The sequence below is a fragment of the Sylvia atricapilla genome, chromosome Z (assembly GCF_009819655.1).
Source record: "Sylvia atricapilla isolate bSylAtr1 chromosome Z, bSylAtr1.pri, whole genome shotgun sequence".
NCBI lineage: Eukaryota > Metazoa > Chordata > Aves > Passeriformes > Sylviidae > Sylvia > Sylvia atricapilla.
Window position 1 is genome coordinate 50,412,094 of NC_089174.1, and position 22,486 is coordinate 50,434,579.

A 22,486-nucleotide genomic window follows, 5' to 3' on the forward strand; every position below is an offset into this window, starting at 1 on the left:
CAATTTTAATTCCAGAAAAGCCAAAGGTCTCTTCAATGTTTCTGTATGAACATTTAAATTTACATAGGTTGAAAATGAAAAGAAGTTCACCATATCCAATTAACTTTTTCTCTCTTTACCTCCATAATTACCCTAAGCAGTCCATTAAAGAGTGATTTAAACTAGTTATTTAGGTTTTCACGAATGAGTCAAATCTGATTAGTGAAAGCATTTTAATGTTGTGCTGACCTTGCACCACCAAGAGATTTAATGACAGCCAGCTACAGACAAATCATAAATTAAGTGATCTGTACTAGGTGTAAGGCACTTTGTTTTAAAACAAACTTAAACTTCCATTTATTTAAAAAATGTGGCATCTCACCTGCGGGGAAATAGGAAAATTAAAAAATTACCACCATAAATTATACCACAATACATAGTCTGACAGGGACTTTCATAGTTACAAGACTCCATGGACACGTATTATGGCTTATTAAAAAAGGTTTCAAGCTTACTATATTTGATGGAGTAAATCAAGGATAAGAAAATTACAAAAAAAAAAAAAAAAAAAGAGAACCCTAATAGTTTGTGTAAGGACTGTACACATTTTCAGTGTAAACAAAGTTTTGAAGTACACATCATGCCATCTCTTTGAAAATACAAGCTTTGGAATGATTTCAAGTGGAGAATTTACCCCTGGAGATGCTAGTTAAAAAAATATTCCAAGAATAAGGAAATGTATGAAACAAACTTAGAGAATTTTCAGTGTGTCATTTTTAACTCCAATTAATGCCAACAGAAAAACACAGCCATTAGTAGAATCTGAATTTCACTCTCAGGATTTGCTGAATCTCCTTTTTATCCTATGGAGAAAATAGAATCTTTTGTTTACCATTGTCAAAAACTATGTTTACAGAATCATCTTCCTCATAATTTTTAAATTAATTTTGGCTTGTTCATTATGTATATTTTAGGCACTGTCAAAGAGAAAAGAAGCTGAATCTTACACTACTGAAGAACTATGCTTTTTAATTTTTACCAGGGAAAAATAATGGCAGTAATACAATTCTAGTTAATTGAATTAGAATTTGTTTGGCCTTTTTTGTTTTGTTTTTTTTTTAATACCCGAAGACATCTTTATGCTCTAAACAAAACCCATAAGGAACCTTTTATCACAGAAGAAATATATATGCAAATAAGTTTTAGCAAACGGAGTGTGCAATTCTTGGGTTAAATTTGATGTAACAACTATCTAAATAAAAGATAAAATAGTCTTACAGGTACTCCTTACAACTTTGTAGTTGAGTAACAAAGTTGCTTACTTTGGACTTACCTGTTTTAATTTTTTCTTTTGTCCATAAGAATGGAGGCCTTTGTTTTCTCTTTCCTTTAGATGCTCCACCTATTTGGTTAAAATTCATATTTTGAAGCTCATCCCTACCATCAAAGAAGTCAGAGAGAAAACTATCTTGAGCAAATGAAGTATGTGGGTCTGTTGATGAAGAATCATTCCACAGGGGCTGGCCAATCTGAATTTCTGGGGTTTTAAATGCTGTGTCTCTAAATTCTTCTAGAAAACTCCTAGAGCTCTCCTGAGGTACACAGTTACTTAAAGTTGCAAAGAAATCCTCTTTTTCAAAGTCTTTGGAAGCATGATCAGACCTATCATGCATCTTCAAAGGCTGTCTTTGAACATGGAGAGAATTTTTAACTTTTTGATGAGCAAAATCTTCATAGTCATTTGATACAGCAAAGAAGTCAGGCTTCCTCCTTGTGATTACATCTGACGAGCACGCTTTCTTTTGCATACTACTTGGAAGATCAGACTTTAAAACACCCTTAAGAAGAATCGGTGGAGGAATTAGGGGTTCAGAATTCAAAGGAGATGTTCCTGGTAGAGAAAAATTTGAACCATTTTGTTTACAGAATGAAAGATTAGCTTATTTTTTACAAGAGAAAACCAAGATGTCATTGAGCATTGTGATTGCAGTCTGTCTCATAAGAATAACTGACCTTACCATGATTAGAAGACAAAGATTCTAATACATTCAGATCTTTCACTTGGTTTCAAAGCAGACATTTTCCTAGTAATTCAAGGTATTACCTGCGCTGTTTTGTGTCTTATTAAGCAGGTCTAAAATGTCATTATTTTCTTTATTATCAAGACACAGTGTGTTGAAGTTATTCTGTTTTTCTGGCTGTGATGCATCTTTCACAGTTTTTGCTAGAGGAGCAGCAGTATTTAGACTGTATGAAGATACCATGTCACTGAAATGCTGAAATGATAAAGAAAGTTGTCAGGAATGTTTATGGTACATGTCTGTACTGCCAAGTACAAGAAGTTAAATCAATTGTTAACATTCCAAGATATATAATTTTTGTTTATTGGAACAACAACAACAAAAAAGACTTAGCAAAGCAGGAGAGGCATGTACATGTACAGAATGTACCACCTGTCTTAAATCTGTAAACAGATTAGGTAATAGTTTCTGTCTTGAAACACAGGAAAAGCAGTATCTTAATACAGTTTATTATCTTTCATTACTCTAACACTGTAGGATGTAGTTTCTGCAATGGATTGGCACCTATCATGCATCACAGAGGAATTTAACTGAGCTTTTTCTGCCAATGAAGATGGCTTTACACATATACAGTTAAAACAATAGTATGCACAATTTCACATTCAGTGCCCAAATACCTGTTCACTTCCTCCTTTACCTTAACGGAATCCTTCACCTTAAATGAATGGTGTCCTCAACAATATTCTTGAACGATAATATACGTGCATTTTTTATTGAATTAGATGACTATATTCAGTCTATAATTTTCCCAGGCTTGACCAACTGGAACAGTAGGAGCACACAATTCCTAATCTCTGGGGCTCTATCAAATGCTTAGTACAATGAATGCTAAGTGATAGGTTTTTACAGGGAGGGAGGGAGATAGGCAGGAAGGAAGGAGGGAAGGAAATCCTGGAAATACGTAATTGTAAATCATCTGTCACATTAGAAATACACAAATGCTTGCACACTGATACAATACTCAAAGTGAAGTCTGAGGAGGAAGTTGATCTAATGCGTATTTTTCCAGTTAAGGAAATGCTCTCATTATCTTCGAGAAACAAAGTGTGACTTGACAAAATCTTCTGAGAATCAGCAGACTCAACATTTTGGAAATGAATGATATGCTAAAACCTGTAATTAATTTTTTAATAACACTAGCAAATGCATGTGTAGCATCAGATTAAAAAACCCAAAACAACAAAACAACCACCTATTACAACAGAGCAAAAAAATTGATCTGATACATAAAATAATTTGGGCCAACCTTTAAAACTTTTTTTGGAATCTCTGGCAGAAGTTCCTGGAGTTGAAAAAAGCTTGCAAGAAATAAACTGTTCAGTGAAGATCTCTTCTTTAACATTAACTGAGCAACCAAAGGATTGATACATGGAAAAGCAAGCAGGCATTTCTCTGTCTTGAAATGGAAATTATTTTGTTAGATTGGTATTTGACAAATTTTTTATCCCTTTTTCCTGTTACTACAAAGTCACTTCTTATTCAATAAGTCCTAGAGTATATCATAGAAAGACAACTTTCGAGCAGTGCACTTTTATAGTCTAATAAAAACTCCTTTTTATTACAGATGCAACGTAGTATCATTTCTGAAAAACAGTTAAGTTCTGCTTAACCATTTGACAAAAAGCACGTCTAAATATCGTTATTTTTCTAAAGGTTAAAACCAGTGAATAACTTAAGCTTGATTTTAAAATGCATTTATAGATTTACTATTAATTCTCCATTTTAAAGTGAATTACCTAGATCAATATAAACTGACAAAGCTTGTTCTGTTTTACAAAACTGTATTTGTTAAAGGCAATGAAACAGGTGGCAAAAGCAGGAGTTGTCAGGGGGACAATGAATGTCACAAACAGGGCAGCAACTTGAGAGTAGCTTGTTATCAGTGACAGCTTCCTGTTCCCTGGTTTCATAAATCAGTGCCAGGATCAAATATCCTTAACAGAGACACAATACAATGACTCCTCTCCACTTTTTACCAGTATCCTTAATCTCTAAATTGGAAAACCTATAATCCAATACCCTCCTGTTGAAAGGCCATGCCAATACTTGCTTTATAATTCTTCTGAATTTTGCAAAAGCCAAAAACAATCTCAGCTTTACAAGAGTTTAAAGCTGTCACGTTAAATGAACAAATCCATACATTTCACAAATCCATACATTGAGAACCTTATTACACAAGTTAAAGGATATATTTGATGGTGATTGATGGGCCTGTTCCAGCATTTACTGGAATGAGTTAAACAAGTAACTGCACGAGTTACACAAGTTTTTACCATCTGTTACTACAGCAAGTCAGCAAGCAATGCCATTGACTTCAGTAATGGATCAGCCCTGCTGAATTTGGCTTCCCGCCCAAGTGAGTCACTGTATGTTTATCTTTTACAACCTGGGTAGGTTTTTTAAACCTAGTGCCTAGAACTATAGAACTGCACAAACTGATAGGCAGATGTGGTGGATACACTTCCGTACAGGTTAATTGTGAAAGCACAGGAGAAGTCCAAGTTGCATCTAATTGTGCTGACAAGGATGATGGAAATACTATACATATATAGATATGTATATATGTGTGTGTATATATATATCTTTGCATATATACTAGAAATATGCTTGTATATCTAGCTGCATATATACATATATATATAATGCTTATTTTAATAATACATTTTAACAGAACGACAACAAAAAAGCCTAAAACTTTATGAATCTTAGAAACAGGAAGAAAACTGTAAATTCATAGGAAGAGAAGCAAACCTCAGATGGCAAGACAGAAAGCCAGGATTTGTCCAGCCACTCATGAGGACTGATATTAGATGATACCAAAATGTTGTCAGCAATCTGACGAATTACCAGTGCTGTCTCTTCAATCCCTGGTGTAAGAATTACCTAAAAGTGATACATAATATTCTTGGTTAAAACTTCCTCTAATTAGTGTCTTAATTTCCTACAGAAGTTGAGGTGAAAACTAAAGGTCACACTGACCACAAGAGTTAATACTGCTGAGTAATTAAACCTGACCCATGCTTGTCATGCAGAAAAACTGCAACCTCTGACCACTAGCCTGACTGCAAATTAAACTCCTTATTTATGCTAATCCTATGTAGGCAAAATTAATTGATTTATCTTATAGATCTTTTATATGTAATCAAGTTTCTGGGTATAATATGAGTTCCTAATAAAACAGGCAATTGTGAGATGCCTATTACAGTTTAAGAAGATGTGTAATATTTTTAAGCTATAATTTCTACACAAACTACACTGCTGAGTACATGAAATGAAAAAAAACTTCATTGCTTCTTCATCCTCATAACTTTAATTTGATCAGGTAGATTTTATACAAATTTTAATATGCAAGTAATAATGACTCTCATAAAGATCTGCACTCAACATTGGCAGCAAATAAGTGGAAAAAAGTGCCTAAAAAGATACCACTTGGTTCAAAAATATAAGCAACCAATAATTTGGTGAGCCAAGTGAAACTTCTGTCGCCTTTATAAATGCTGATTATTCTAGATGCTAAAACAGATTGTCTAGATTCTAGATTTCCTGATTTTTAAAGAACAAAGTAAATTTATCTTGACACATTAAAAAAACAAACTAGTGGACAGTAAATTATTTCTTTTTTTCTTTTGTCACATCAGCAACATAATATTGATATGAAACTTTTAATTAAGATATAAGAAAGATTAATATATATTCTAATAATTTATTAAAAGTACAATCTCACTTTTTGACTTCTAGTCATAAAAAGACTTCAACTGCTATTTGAATCTGATTCAACTTGTATTGCAATCAACAGCCCCAGTCTTTTCACTGACTTTAGCTGCACTGAATTAAAATCTTTTCTTATTTTAGTAATTTTGAGCTATTTTATGTTTCTGATGGAGAAGGCATACTTAATCGAGCTTTTCAGAAATACCATATGAAGATTAATACAGAAAAAATTACCTTCACTTCAAAGTCTTCTGACTTCTGTGTAAGTTCAATTAGAGTGGCATAAATTAAGACAAGGTTAAGCAGAGTATTTCCCTTGAGACTGTATCTGTAAAACAGTTTCACTAGTTCATTAATATTTAAAATCCACATGTAATAATCTCAAACCATTTGTTCCATGTCTTCATAAATATCTGGAATTCAGAATACTGGTACAGTTTGAGCATTAATATCTGTGGAAAGAAAACTAGAATACATTAAGGGACTGACTGCTGAAGGAAAGAAGACAGAGTCAGTCTACAGAAAAGCAAGTCTTGTCTGAAGCAAAAGGTCTGGATCAAGGTCAGTAACTGGAGAAAAAGCAGAGAGGAAATTACTGCTTGCTTATAGAAAAAAATCTCAGAAGAGGTAATAGTACATAAACATTAATTTATGTCAACAAAGGGTGTTATTCCATAGCAAAAGGAGAACTACTGATACAGTGGAAGAACACTTGAGGAATGCTTCCCTGTTGCAAATTACACACAGTGATATTAACACAGTAATTAATAACCATTTGAATTTATTTCAAACAGATTTGAGAATAATTTCAATATTTCATGTCCTTAGAGTTGTGAAATTTCTGGACCTGCTGATTTGAAATACACCTCATCTTAGTATTGCCTGCCTCAAACACTGTTATTTTATAACAACCATTTCTTTATCATTTGTGTTAAGACTAAGAATAACCTCACAAATAAAAAACCAACTTTTCTAACATTTTGCTGGTCTCCAGTAATCACTGCTACTTTTACAATATTACTGAGTTTTTCAGTAGGAGCCTGACAACATTGTAACTAAGTGAAAAACTCAAAGCACACTAGAAATATGAGCTTGCAATATTTGTATTGTTCTAAGAGAAGTGTATTCCTACAGAGAAGTTCGAAGATAAATGAGTGTCAACTTGTTTTAATAAGCAGCTTTCTTTAGTGACAAGTTTGTTTTAAAAATGCCAGGATAACAAAAGAATTTAATAACTTACTCTAAACTCAGTCTTTCTCTGGAATAGAAAATAATCCAACAGCACATGTATTGGAGTGATAATGCCATCAGCCTCGATATTATAGTGTCACAGGAGTCCTCATGATTTAGTTCTTCCATACTCTACCATGAATTTTAAATAAAGAGTAAAAACTAAATAAATACACTACCATGGCTACCCCAAGCTTTTAATGAGTATCAATATAATACACAGAAACGAGATTAAACATAAATACAGCTAAATAATGTAAGCATTAAGGACACATATGGAATTGGGAGAACAAGCTTGTATTCCCAACTTCTATTTTCTTTGAACTTCAAAAAGCTGATTCATAGCTTTATGCCTCTTCTTTTCTCTAAAAATAAACACTGTCAATACATTTTTTAGGCTGTTCCTAAGATTTTTTGTGAACTTTAATAATGCAAAATATTGTTATAAACTTCCGAAGTACTTACTTGGCCTATACAAATCATATCATACCTACACTAACTATAGGAAGTACAACTAAAATTGTAATGTTGTATAGAAAGTATATCACTAATTGCAGTAGCTTGTAGGAATGTCTACACTGTACTTGTATTACTAATTGATTATTTTATTATGTATATATCTTTCAGAAGCAGCTCTTCTACCTGTAATCTCTCTTGCTGCATGCCAATTTAAGGTTATGCTATTGCTTAAACTATTATTTTTTATTAAAAGTAGGACTAATTATTCTATAGACTAATTCAGATAACTAACTGAAATGGGAGGAATTAGTACGTACATTGGTAAGAGAACAGACCCGTAAATACATTTAATTGGTTGCTACAAAATTTCTTTATACAACCCTATTTTCAAGTATGCATCCTTTAATTACATTTCGTATAATCAAATCACAGGTCAAAATGTTATTTCAGTGAAGAAATTGAGAACATTTTAAACTAGTCAAATCAACACAGACAGAATTTTAGGGTTAATGATTTGTGATGTGAAACAATGTATGAACTAAATATGATTATGGGGAAGGAAAGATGTCAGAAGCCTGAAGGCATAGCCTAGAAGTGACCAAACACATAACAGAACATGGACACAGTAGTTTCATTTTGTACCTGCATTAAGACAGCAGTACATGCATCTATTGTCAACACAACGTATCGATCTATACTTCCAAAGAGCCTTAAGGAGTAACTGCTGCTTCTTTCAACAAAGGTAATGCTGTACCTGAAGGACCAAAATTATTTCATTAAAACTCAGACAAGTAAAATGATACCATATTCTTAAAGGAAATGGATAAAACACACCTCTTAATACAGTTTTTAAACTTACAGTCCTGATCTTTTTCAAATGCTCAGTTCACTTTAAGACACACTTGAACAATACATATTATGTAGCAGTGATTTAGTAAAATCAATGCTAACTGCATTGAGTATGACCTTGACATCCAGGCTTTGAGTTTACAAAAAACAAAACAAAACAAAACAAAACAAAACAAAACAAAAACAAAAAAAAAAAAGGCAACATAGAAACTAAGATAGAAACTTCTTCTGACTAACTTTATATATTGCATTTCTTTTCCTCCTTTCTTGACTGAGCAGCACAAGGCAAAGCAAACTGCCTGATGACCATTAGTATGATCCTAAATTTCTGAGTGACTTAGAACTGCCAGCAACACAGGCTCCTGTTGTGTTTTACTAGGAAACACCGGAGACCTAAATCTGAATCTGCCAGCAGTATGTCCCCTAGAAACTTGTATGGACAGTGTATTCAGACATTTTTTAAAAGTAAACTCTTACCTTTTATGAAATTGTACAGCTCTTTGCTCATCTCTTTAACTCCTTCAACAGTGCTAAAAGGAGCTAGTGAAAAAGTAACAAAACACTGTTCCCAGCTATTTGGCTTATAGCCAGGCTGAACAGAGAACTTGAACAAGTCAGAGTTTAAAAGCATGTCAGATAATGTGTTCAAATTTTTAATGTTGAAGACATATATTTTTCCCTCAATTGAAGTGTGATTAGAAACCACAAGACCACAGCTGATTCAAAGATAGAGCCAGGATTAAAACTGGCATGTCTCTCCCACAACATGGTGAAATCAACTACCTGTATCTCTGTTACTATGTTTGAGAGATATTGCTGCTCTAGTCCCTGTTTCTTTGTTTATCTTCTTTTTTTTTTTTTTTCCTTTCCCCTCATGAAATAAAAGGTAGCTTTACCAAGCAAAATTCAAAAAAATTACAACAAAGAAATAATAAAGAAGCACAATGGTTTACAACCCTAGCAGTTTTCATACAGGTTATAGAGTATTAAAAATTAAATGAATAGTGAATTTGAATTTTTTGAATAAATTAACTTTTGTTTTAAACTTAGCCTCTCCTAAACACTGTGATACACCAGAAAATACGATGTTTTATTATTGTTCAGTTTGAGCATTTAATCCACTAGATTAAAACAACATCAACAAAAAAGATCCCATAGCAATTTTTATGAAGAATTAAATACAAAGTTTTCCAAGGATCAAGAAGTCCTGAAGAAAAGTTTTAAACAGGATTTTCAGAGAAAAGCAGACAGTTAAAAAAGTTGTTCTGAATAAAAAGTACAAGCTACAATTAAAAATTTTGGCCAATTCCATTCTGGTTGGCATGTGTATGGATCTCTAGGACTAAGTTATCAACTTCAACAGAAAAGAATTATATTCTTGTCTCTTAAAATGCGAATAGTTTACTTGCAAAAATGTACCTGTTAGCCAAATAGATGGCTAATAAATGATAAAAAAGAACGACATACATGTCCCGAAAGTCTAAAAATATATAGTCCACATGGTAAATAGGTTCTTTTCACTCACTTGGATTCAAAAAGCTGAAGAATATCTGGCATATTAAGAAGACCTTCAGTTGTCAGAAATACATATGGAATCTGTACTTCCAGAAGAAAGGAACTACCATGATTCCCTGAAACATTTTGTATATGTGAGTTAATAGTTTAATAAGGAAAAAACTATACTTTAATAAACATAATAAATACTTTAATAAGCAAAAAACTAATCAAATGGGCATTCAAAAAGGGAGCTTTTGTTCATCTCCAATAAAATATTCCACACTATACTTTCTGTTCCTCAAAATGAAAATCCTTTGAATCTCTTTGAAATTATGCTTTAATTCAGACTTTTTTTTAGATCTACAACATTCCCTTCAGATGAGGAAGGGTGGATATAACTTGCAGAAGCTATAAACAACTTGTGAACTTGGCACAAGTCTCTTACAAATCCACATGTACTACTGCATCCTGGCCAAAACAAGGTTTACACTCAAATAAAAACACCTTCTTGCTGCATAGATATCTCAGCTCTGTTTGTTTAGCTTTAGGCCTCATAACTTCTTACTCATTCTCTTCCATGGGAATATGAATATAGCATTTTATGGAACAGAAAATGTTTTCATGTCTAGCTGTTTATTACAATTCTGGAGAGCACTTACCCACTTGTATTGTTTCAGAGAGGGTGGTTTTAAAAGTCATGTAAGTAACATTCAGATTTTTGCACAGATTTTTCCAGCCAGAATTTTCAGAATAATCATATTCCATTACTAATGAGAAGTGTGTCCAAGGGAAATCAGCTCCAATTTGCTGATTATGTACAATAATGCAGGAATATCTACACAGACTTAAAAAACCCAACAAAACATGAATAAAAATAAGTAGAGTTAATAAAAATAAGGTAGAATTACCTTCAGAACAAAATAGACTCAGTTTACTTTGACAAATTCTAACCGGTTAAAGTCTGTTTACAAAAACACTCTTCCTGGCTAAGGTTCCAACTCCTTTAAAAATTAATTTAAAAATCAAAAACTGTACTCTTCCTCCTACAATTTTGTGCCTGAAATACAATATTTTCCAGAAAAGTCATAATTTGTCATTTCTTTTGTTATGCCCTTTTACCACCTTCTTCTAAAAATGCAAAAAATCATTTTTCTACACATTTCTCTAAAAAAGCTTTTCTAAACAGGCAAAACAACATATAAAGAACATGCAATTGTTTATTCCCTGAAGTTCCTCTAAGCCTCACTAAGCATTTTTCTAGAGTGCAAGAAATTCTCATCTCTAAAAATGAAGCTGTGGGTTCATATAATGAAAACTTTACTCCAGACTGGAAAGCCACATGGAAATGAACTAAAGTAACTGAAGTTTCACTTAGTACTGACTAAATAATTTGTTCTCAAGAATCAAGAATTTAACTCACTTGCTTATGATCTCTTTACAACTTAAAGGGCTTCCTTTTTTCTCATAATTCAAATACACAGTTTTCAAACCTGCTTAAAAAAATTAAACAGTTGATAAAATAAATGAGCATCCATGACTATGACTCAATACACAACAGTAAGCTGCAAATGTGGAACAACACAGGTTATTAAAATATTAAATATTATATAATCTGTCTTGCTGAAGTCCTATACAATTTTTGTTTGTAATGTACTATTGGATGTAATGATTTAGAAACTTAATTCTCAGAACCCAAGGAAAAAGTAATGCAAACAAGTTTCATGCCTCACAAGTTCACAACCCTACTACCTTAAAATAAAAAATTAAAGGGTAATACAAAATTTTCCCCTTTATAAGTTAAATTTCTTTACACTTTTTATACATTTGAATTTTTTTACTGGAAGATGTATCTAAGAAGGAATATTGCTACTATACAAGTGCCTCTTTTCAAGTGTAGTTGGATTGACCTCTGTTTGCAACCAAGCCTTAAGATCTTAAAACAAATAAAACTATTTTCATTAAATATTATTAGTAAAAGCACAGTGAACATGCCTCCTCCCTTTCAAAACATTCTAAAATACAGGCTTTCTTCTTTTAAGGGGACAGGAAATCTAACTTTATTTTTAAAGGCAAAAGAACAATACAATGCATGATGCTAGATAAGGTTCAAGCACATAGGATTTATGAAAATAGATTTTAAAAACAACATGAAAGGAATCAGTGACTTGTTTTAAACATAACTATAGGCTCAAATTATAATTTTCCTGAAACATGATTGTTTTACCAGCTGAATTTGTGCTGTTGAACAAGCTTGTACTTGGGAAATTACTCACAGGTAAAATGCTGAAGCGATGAAGGTGCTGCTTGCATCAGTGGGGAGGTGGGATATCGGAAACAATATATTTTGCCTTGAGTTTCATAGATTGATTCAGTTTATGGTGACATATTTAACAAATTAGCAAACAAGATCAGCAACATATAGTTAAAGGAAAATGTGATTTGTACCTGACTACTCATTCAAGGCTTTGTGCTGGGGAGTTTAGTCAAGACTTTTAAAATTTAACTGCTCTGAATACACTCGCAAGGAAGAAAGCTTGTGACCAGTGATAAGCTAAAAACAATGAGACAACCTGATCAAGATAACAGATGCAAATATAATTAAGCAATGGCCCATCCACAGGTCCTTCATGTTCTGTTAAAAAAATCTTTGACTCAACAGATAAATTATCTCTTGCAATAGAAAACATTAAACCAGAACTCTTAAATGGGAGAAAATAAAATTCAAAGATAAAAGGCTGATGGAAGAGTTACAAAATGTTAAACAGCCAGAAAAGTATATAGAAAGGCTCCTGATGAGAAGAAAAGGGAGAAATACCTTCACCAAGAATTCAAACAGGAATGCAGCCATATACAAAATAACAGCCTCTATTTATTTCAAAAATACACATTAAATAATTATTTACCTTCTATCCTAGATAAGGGGTGAATGAAGGCATCCTTTTCTCTTTCAGAGTCCATCCTTGTAATGATTAGTATCTGTATGAATACAAGTAAAAGAAACTCTAGTAATGTTAATTTTCTTTTTCTTTCAGCCTGCATACATCTTTCTTTTTCCTCTGCATAGAAACACAAGACTGAATAAACAGATGGCAAAACCAGAAACTTTGGAGTTTTCTACAACGACAATCATAGAATATCTCAAGATGGAAGGCACCCATAAGGATAGAGCCCAACTCCCTGCTTCTCACAGGACTACCTTAAACTAAACCATATGACTGTATCCAAGAGTTTCAAGTTTTGAACCTGGACAGGTTTGGTGCTTTATCCACTTATGTCGGATGTTCCAGGGAAGACCACCCTCTACGTGAAGAATCCTTTGTCGAATGTGCCTGAACTTCCTCTGACACCACTTCATTCCAGTTGCTTGTGTCCTGTTACTGGTCACCAGAGAGAGGAGATATGCACCTCTCCCTTTGCTGTTTTGCTTAATGAAGATGTAGGCTGTAATGGGGTCACCCCTCAAGGGTGTCTCTTTTCCATAAGGAACAACAAAAATCACTTCAGCTGACCCTCTTCTTGCCCTTGAGGTCTCCTACTATCTTGGTCCCCCTCCTCTGGACAGACAAAACTGAAAAGTTTGAGATCTTCCTTACATTGTGGTGCCTAAAACTCTCCCCAGCACTCAAGGCGAGGCTACCCCAGTGCAGAGCAGAGCAGGACAATCCCCTCCCTTGCCCAGCTGTTATGCTGTGCCTGATACACCCCAGGACACAGAGGCCCTCCTGTCTGGCAGGGTACTGCTGGCTGAATTTGCCATTGACACAGACTTCTAGTTTCTTCCCACTGGGCTCCAGTCTCTTCTTTCCCAATTTGTATGTAGAACCATGATTATCCCATCCCAGGTGGAGAATCTGGCACTTATTCTCAGTATATTTCATAGAGCTGATGAGTGGACAGCTTTCTAGTTTGATTTTTCTGTAAGACCTTGCCACTCTCAAGAGAGTCAACTGCTCCTCCTAATTTAGTGCCATCAGTAAAATCACTTAATGTATTTTTGATTCCTGTGTCCAGACAACTTATAAAAACATTTAAGAGCACTGTCTCTAAAACTGGCCCCTGGTGAACACTACTGGTCACTGGCTACCAGCCTGATGTAATTCTATTCACTGCAATTCTTTGAGCTCAACCCATCAATCAATTGCTCACGCAATCCAGTATTACAGACTTGTCTAGCTCTGTGATGAACAGTTAATCTAGGATACTGTGAGAGGCAGTTTTAAAAGCTTTGCTAAAATTAAAAACCACACTCGCTGGCTTCCCTTGGTCAACTATATGGGTCACCTTGTCATAAGTGGGAAAAGAAAGGAAATTAGGTTGGTTAAGTAGCACTTTTCACTTGTGAACCTGCGCTGGCTGCAGTCAATGACTGCATTGTCTCTCAAGCCTGAAAAGTACTTATGTACTGGAGAGAGGTACTGGATGTACTGCTGAACTAATTAGAAAGATTTCCCAATCTGCATATGGAGCCACAAAAGTGTTTCTGCCAGAGATCTGAGACTCATTAAATATTGCTTAAGACAAATATGTTGAAAAGGATTAGAATCTACCAAACTGACACAGCTTTAAAAAGAATCCCCCCAGAAAAGGTGTTTATATTGTCCATAATTTCAACTAATACAAACTAAATACATGTGTATAAAGAAGAAAAAATACCTACATACGTACACCACACTTTCTGACAGGATGCTCTCTGAACATTTATGCCATTGTACAGACACTTTTCATGGTGTAGACAAGATAAGATTTTTAAGAAAGCATTTAGCTTTGTTTTGTTCTTAAGATTTACAGACATGAGATAATTGTACACGTAAATATTAAAAGTGTGTTAGATCTTGTCAGAAAAGAACTTCTGGTCAGATAGACAATAATGAAGCAGATTTCAATTTCCATCAGTAGGTGCATAGAACAGCCACTCAACAATCCACTGGTATGTGTATAAGCAGTTTCAGACTACTGCATTTAAAAATGTAGATCTGCTTTTCCACACACAGTTCAACAGCAGACCCATTATATGTTCACGTAAGCTAGATGAATTTTTTAGTCATTTTCTACCTAATCATGAGTACAAAAGATAATGAAACAAAGAGTAAAAAATATCTTTTTTCCTAAACCAGCAGTAACTTCTTCCTTACAAAGGAAATGTCCCATTGCAATCCTGCATCTAATAAAAGGATAATGAGACTATCATATTTCACATCTTAATAACTGATACTGATGTGACATAATAGAACATTAAATAGTTTATTGAATACAACTTCTAATTAACCTGGAATACTCCTTCTACCTAGTCTGGCTTATTAATTAATTACTGTTAGGAAACAGTAAACATATCTCTGCATGACTAAATCAAGCAAGAAAGTCAAAACTCAGTAGTTATAGCTAATTTTTTTTAAAAAAAATTGTGGCTAGTTGAGTTCAGAAGAAAAGCCAAATTATCACTGAGCCGACATCAAGGTGACGTCAGGTTCTCATATGCCTCCTACTACAATGCAATCCTAGTAGCACAGAGCAAAATGTGTTGCTCTTAAGAAGATGAAATGGATGCAAAATCATCCTGTTGAAGGACAGACAATAAGACAGCCAGTGCCATTTTATTTTTGTTGCTTTGTTTTAATTTTAAATTCTAGAAGGGTATATAATAAGTTGTTATATTGTTCTTCTCAGCAAAATTAATCAAAATATATTCAGAGCTCCCAGTGCAACTCTTAAACACAGGAAGAATCCCCAAGAAGTGAAGTACAAAAAGAAGTTAAATAAACTTAGAGATCTTTTTTGGCTGTGTTTAGGATCATAAATTCTATTCCAAATAGTTAGAACACTTTAAACACTATGCATTTCATTCTGTTTCCTAATGTGATCAGTATTCTGTAAAAAACAAAAAATAATAAATACTCTGCAAAGGAAAGTGGTGTTTTGCACTGTATCGTATCACCCAGAATATTCACATATCAGAAAAGAGAATCTTTGGACAATTTAACTATCCTTCCATGCCAAAGCTATCCCTCACAGACATTTGCTTCCTGTATCATTCAAATGCCAGGAGGTTGGCCAGCTACACTGCTTAAGCAGAGATTTTCTGTGGATTACACCATCCACACACTCCTTGGCATATGTGTTCTCCAAGTCATGCCACATAAGCACACAGTCATGTCTTGTGCTATGATTCTCTCTGTGTCAATGAGTGAGGATTTCAAATAAAAGGTTATATTATTATTTTCAGTAACTGATGTGGTACAATACACTTATCAGGAAAACGAAATCACCTGCCACAAGATAAAGCCCTGGCAATGCTAAAACTCTTGTGTGTTATTTCATGCCTGCAACAAGGGGAGATTTTATCAAAGAAAAACTTGCACTGCTGTGACAGAGTTCTTAAAATTTACGTTAGCCTTATTTAATAGATACCATGAGGTAATTATTAGAGGGTTTTTTTCATAAACAAACTCTTGTTAAAACATAGTTTTGCAATTATTCATGTAATCTCGAACAACTTTGTTTGTTAAGAGAAATTGGTTACATTGTTTGTTAACCTTAACACTGTGTTTCTCTCCGTAACTTTTCATCCAATTTAACATTTCACACTGAAGTGCTGTTATTTTGGGATGTGTTTCATGCTTTTTTTGGCTGCTGTACTGTACAATCTTCAACTGCCTCCAGATGTTATTCAAACAGGATTCTAAAATATTTTTATAGATATCCTTTGCCTTGGACAAATAACCTGTTAATAAAGCAACAAAAGAAGTAAATGAAGTGACAAAAGATAACTGTCAAGCATTGTGTTCTATATGCACATCAATTTAAAATCTATGTGAAGGTATCTTATACAAAAATGGATGAAATTTTAATGACACCCCAGTAAGGAGGGAGAATATGACCAGTAATTCAGTACATAAATGGTGTTTATAGAACTGCTGTACTTTATGTAGTATCTGCTATGTAACTCCAGATAGAATTACACAAGATTGCATCCTAAAGCTGCAGATGCTATCAGCAACACTCTTATATTGAACTAATCTGTATTGTTTATACAAAGTAACAACAGTACTTGTATCACCCTCATCTAAAGCTTATTTGTCTTATGTATTTACCACTCGCCATATTACCACAACTATTCTCAACTCTGAATGATGCCTTCTATGTAAAAATGGAGAACAACACTAGGGCTGTCTGAAAATGCATAAAGAAAAAATACATCCAGTATAACTACATGATGAATCACACAGCACCACACAACAGTGAAGACTACAAGGTCTACTTAGTACCTCGCTCAATTTTCTACATTTTTTCCAAATCTTTTTTACTTGTACAATTTCCTGTGTGAGCTGTTGTGCAGGTATAGAAACACAGGTGCTTTTGTAATTCTGAAATATCATCTAGGAGTGCTTCTGCTACAATAAACAGTGGAGGAAGAACTGCTCATTTTTTCTCCTCCCATCCTTCTACATTTTTAAAGTAATGATAGAAAAGAATTTTACTTAGGATTCTACTTATATATTCATTCTGTATTCTTCTTCCTACTCCTTTATTGCTAGAAATATTTAAGGAAATATAATTTTTTTCCCCTACAATTCAGTTTATGGAAGATATTTTACATTTTACATCAATTTTAAGGAAACATGATCCATTAAGGTATAGTTCAGACTGAAGGTAGATGCTCTGAAGTGACTTTATCTCCTATAAGACAGAGGGAGTCTGACTTTCCTAGGGCACTCATAAACACTGTCTTCAACTCCTTATAGATCTACCCTGATAGAGTTATCTGAAAATTCAGAACACATGACTATGGGAATTTGACAAGCTCAATATTATAATTTCAGGCATTCAACGAGGTTACAATGGATTGTCATATTCCAAATTGGAACAAGGCCAGAAAAGTTAAAAAAAAAACCCCTTCTATACATGTCCAGTGTTGTAAGTTCAAACCTCTTTCCTCATGACACATTAGATAATGTTCAAGATTTTGCTTAAATGCTCTCAGATTGAAGTAGTTCACTTCCACAGACCGTAACAATATTTTATGTGGAAAGTGCTCCACATGCACAAAAGATAGATGATAAATAGAAAAGGACTTAAAATTTTTGCATGTTCCTCAGTTTCCACACAGAGATTCCAATGAAAATTTGTCATTCTGAGATACAAGACATATCATCTATGTGGAACTTCTTAACAAATCCATAGAATAATACAGACAGTGGTCTTTTAGTCATGAACTGAGCATATACTCTGATGGCAGAGTCACAGCTACAAACATGAGAAATAGTCTGCAGAACACACATAAAGCTTTGGGTTTCTGGGTATCATTATTCAGTACTGAAGACAAACCTAGAGCTGTATCCAAGTCACATGTTAGTAGCAGATCTCGAATTGTCACCAGCAGGTGTACCAGAGCAGCGTGTCTGAACAGCATGATCTCCTTCTCATCTATTTTACCTTTACAAATAGAAGACAGAGGTGTGGTCTATATATATATATATACACATGTAGTCAGCTTAAAAGATCCTGGTATTTAAGCATCTTCATTAAACACACTTAAACAGAGATATCCTCCAAAGGTTATCCTTTAGATCAGGTTTGGTCTTGCCAAAACAGCTTATGATATAGCACACCATTTCCCAGGTCATCAGACCCAGAGCAAGTGGCACACAGGCCACTTTTTTGAAAAGTGTGTACAGATTGATGGTGCTTGCTGGAGGAGGAGGCAACAGTTCTCCTGGGTATATCATTAAAACCACTTTGCTTTATTGATTTTAGTGTGGCAATTCTCTGCACCTAAGTAACATCTCATTATGAGAATCTTCACCTTCAAGAAGGTGAATGACATTTGCTTCTTCTTAGCCCAACAGACATCAAATTTATAACTATCCTATTCTGTATTGTGTATCCATTTTGAATGAATATTATAGGACTTGATTGAACAGGAAGGAACTTCTAGTCTGAAAACAGAAGGTATTTTTGGGAATTGCACACAGGTAATGATGCAGTTCATTATCATAAACCAGAAATTTTTGAAAACTCAACTACAGAGTAAGTATGCTTAATAATAAAATACATACTTCAAGATGCTAAAAAAGGTTGAGGAAGTTAATTGAAGAATAAATTACTACAGCTGAAGGTGCATTCTAGTAGGAAAATAGTAGCTAGTTCTGTGTGTTGGGATTAACATAACTTTTAATTAAAAAAGACAAACAAAGTACTTGGGAAGGAAAAATCAACTGAAGGACACAGCACACAGAAGGATGTAGCTGGAAACCACACGAAAGGCAAAGATCTTGCAACTATTCTGCATCAAAAGATAGAATGTTCACTTTTGTTAGTGAAGGACTATGTCCAGCTTTTTACACCAATCACCATAAAACCTCAGTGAGGAATACAGGTCATTTAGAAACAAAGTAATACAGTAAGAAAGCATTTTATGATGAAAGACTGGAGCACTTAGTGATATTTGATACATAAAAGACCAGCAGGGGAATAGTAATCTGCTAATAGATTACTACCATCACAGTAAATTATTTCTACATTCACTCAGGGATTAAGGAGCAAATACATCAGCACACTCTGGAGTGAAGTGGAATGAGGCTGGATATTGTGAAACTATTTAAAACCAGGGAGGAAAAAAAAAAGAAGTATGCTACCAGGACGATTTTTGTATCTCCTACAGAGATAGATAAATAGTCCTTAGTAATGAATTGGGTATTTTCTTTCTTGCTTCTGTGGACCTTCCAGCAAGAAAGCTCCTTCAGCTGCTTTAGTTGAGGAAAAATGCAAATTCTGTAACACGTAAACTGCATTCAAGAGGACGTAAGTTTTCTTAAATTAATCTTGAATTGAAATACACTCTTATGTATTTTTTTCTTCTGATTCAGAAAAACAGTAGTAATTCCCTGTATATTTTTCTCACTAATGTTTTCCTTTCTGTGAGTCACTGATATAGATACCATGTTTGTCCCTCATGTTTGTGAAGATGGCGTTAGTTTTCTTGTAAGCCCCTTCACCCTGAGAGAACACTGCTGCTGACAATTTTAATATGGTAATTCTATAGATCACAGGCTGTCACTCTGCAGGGCCAACTACAGTTTCTTTTTGTTTGCCTTCCTTCTCATTTGTTTTTTCATGGTCATTAGTGTTTTCTTTGAGAAAAATTAAGCACAGAAAGTAATGAAATTGAGACAAGAGTTTATTGCGTAATTTGTGACATAATATAGAAACTTGGCAGGTAGTAGACAGCCTACTATGTTATCCTTACAACTAGTTCTCACCTACGAGCTGCACAACTCAAAAACTAACACAAAATATCAAGTAACTTTCTAAACGTGCCTCAAACAACATGCCCCAAACTAGTCTCTACTTCATTGTGAAGTTTTCTTGACTCTCTTTAGAGTCAAAAATCTTTGTAAGGGGTCACTAACTTTTATGACTTTCCTTCTATTTTTTCTGGTTTTATAGGGCTTTCACAGGCCACATAGGAGAGAAAAGAAGTCAGACAGAAACCAAAATATTATGGACTTTTTCCCTCCTCATTTCTAACATGGGCACAGTATTAGGCATCATATAGGTGTGAGAGAATACAGCTACTAAAAGAAAAGAAACAACAAAACTACACAAACGACTTTTAATTTTAAAATCTAGCATGAAAAAAAATTTAAACACTGTTTGCTATAGAAACAACATTTCTGAAGTATATGTAAGATCTTTTAAATTGATATCCAATTAGAATACTTCTGTATTGCAATACTGAGGTTAATAAATTTAATGTTGAACAACGAGGAGACATTTTTGAAATAAAAGAGGAAATCAGCTGCTGTAACTCTATAAGATAAACTGTTAAAAGATTTACTATTAATTTACAAAACATGTTGAACCTTGTGTCACTAATTAAATCTGTAGTAGTTTTAAAGAAGTAAAGAACAGATGTTTTTTAAAAGACATACCTTGTTTAAAATTATCACATATCACTTTCTCTTGCTGTTTTAAGAAAAACCTTGTATGATCAAATTTAACACTGTCAAAGCTCCAAGTGACAGAAGCAAGTACACCCAGATGTGTCAATTCTTTTAGTACAGGAATGGCTGCTTCTTCCAAGAGGCAGTATGCCTGGCATTGGCTTTCTGTACAATGAACAAAGCATAATAATGAAGTTTGGTTTCACATACCACTACTGGACATGAACATTCAAAAGGCCTAGCAAAACATTAACAACTTTATCTTGTTCAGAAAAGCTGCAACATTATTGGAAAAAAAGTCACTTGCCACAGAGCCTCCTGAATGAGAGCAATCAGCTGATCCTCAGCAGGTAACCACATTGTTCCACGTATTTCATAACATGATCAAACTCCATGATGAGAAGTTAGGACTTTCTACTCCTGTGACTCACATATAAGATAGTTCTACTATTCAAATGTTCTACAGCCTGCTTCTACATCACAGTCATTTTAAAAATGCTAGTTTTTGCTTTGACAGCAGAAATCCCATAATTTTTCTCCCCAATTGCATTAAAGGAATTTTGCTTCAAAATTTATTAGAAAAACAAATTAAAAAAATAAAATTAAAGCTATGATTCCCATTTTAGATGAGGACAAATGAAAAGACTACTCTACTCTTTCACTGGTTCTGTGAAAGAAAATCCTATTAAGCACATGGCTGGAATGAATGCATTTCCATGGAAAGTCGAACCAATATGTGCTACAGATTAGTACATCCTACAGCTTCCTAGGGCTGGGTATTTTTAATTTGAGGCTATATAATAGCTTCGACAAAGATTTTCAGGGTTCTCGTCTACCTTTTCTACTGCATGAGGAAAGTGTTGTCAGTTATGTTCTTTGATACAATGCCTGGTACAACAGCTGGAGTTCAAGGGGTAAGGCCCAGATATGTATGAGATAAATACTTAGTTGATTTCTACTGTGTTAAAGACTTTTCCTACCTAAACAATTACTGAGCTCTTCCATCCTCATTTCTTATTTTCTCAGACAAAAATGTGCAGAATAATAAATGGAAGGTACTGATTGGCATTAAGAGATTTCAAGTCTGCTAATTTTGATCAGACAAAAGTCCAAATTACTATTTTCATCCTGCAAGCAATTTGCTTTAGTCTTAAGATGGAGCTCCATAACCTGCCCTCACCTCTGTGCCAAAATAAATATCCATCTACTTGCAATACTTTCAGGCACAAAGAGAAGAGACTAAGACTACTAATTTCTGTATTTGTCTGAGCAACACTATTTAATATAAAATTCTAGTACAAAACAATATAGAATCATAGAATAACCAAGATCATCAGGTTCAACTGTTAACCCAGCACTACCATGTTCACCACTAAACTATGTACCCAAGTGCCACATGCTCAGGTTTTTTAACACTTTTAGGGATGGTGAGTCCACCACTTCCTTGGGAAGCCAGTTTCAATGCCTGACCACCCTTCCAATGAAGAAGTTTTTCCCAATATCCAATCTAAACCTCATGTGGTGCAGCTTGATACCATTTCCTCTGGTTCTGTCACTTGTTACCCAGGAAAGGGTAAACCAATTCCAAAAACAGTGTATACCTGATGGCTGAACACTGATGGTGATACTGTCTTCATTCTTTTGGATTTTTTCCTCTGTTTTCACAGTCTCATGAAAAGAATCATCCTCTTTGGGAACATGCATATGCGGCTCTTCAGGCTGTACGACTAAATAATGAAA

General features: G+C 34.2%; 1 protein-coding gene across 1 annotated transcript in view; it reads right to left on the reverse strand.

The window, feature by feature from the left end:
- Positions 1–22,486, reverse strand: part of SHOC1 (shortage in chiasmata 1) — a 45,706-nt gene that overhangs the window by 1,206 nt on the left and 22,014 nt on the right. The window contains exons 13-27 of the mRNA XM_066339685.1: positions 22,348–22,473; positions 20,735–20,911; positions 18,129–18,236; positions 16,337–16,524; positions 12,710–12,782; positions 11,227–11,299; positions 10,466–10,650; positions 9,835–9,940; positions 8,103–8,214; positions 7,012–7,133; positions 6,006–6,099; positions 4,812–4,943; positions 3,307–3,456; positions 2,084–2,255; positions 1,313–1,870 (exon numbers count right to left, since the gene is read on the reverse strand). Coding sequence (XP_066195782.1) covers positions 1,313–1,870; positions 2,084–2,255; positions 3,307–3,456; positions 4,812–4,943; positions 6,006–6,099; positions 7,012–7,133; positions 8,103–8,214; positions 9,835–9,940; positions 10,466–10,650; positions 11,227–11,299; positions 12,710–12,782; positions 16,337–16,524; positions 18,129–18,236; positions 20,735–20,911; positions 22,348–22,473 — 2,376 coding nt within the window. The remainder of the gene's footprint in view (positions 1–1,312; positions 1,871–2,083; positions 2,256–3,306; positions 3,457–4,811; positions 4,944–6,005; positions 6,100–7,011; positions 7,134–8,102; positions 8,215–9,834; positions 9,941–10,465; positions 10,651–11,226; positions 11,300–12,709; positions 12,783–16,336; positions 16,525–18,128; positions 18,237–20,734; positions 20,912–22,347; positions 22,474–22,486) is intronic.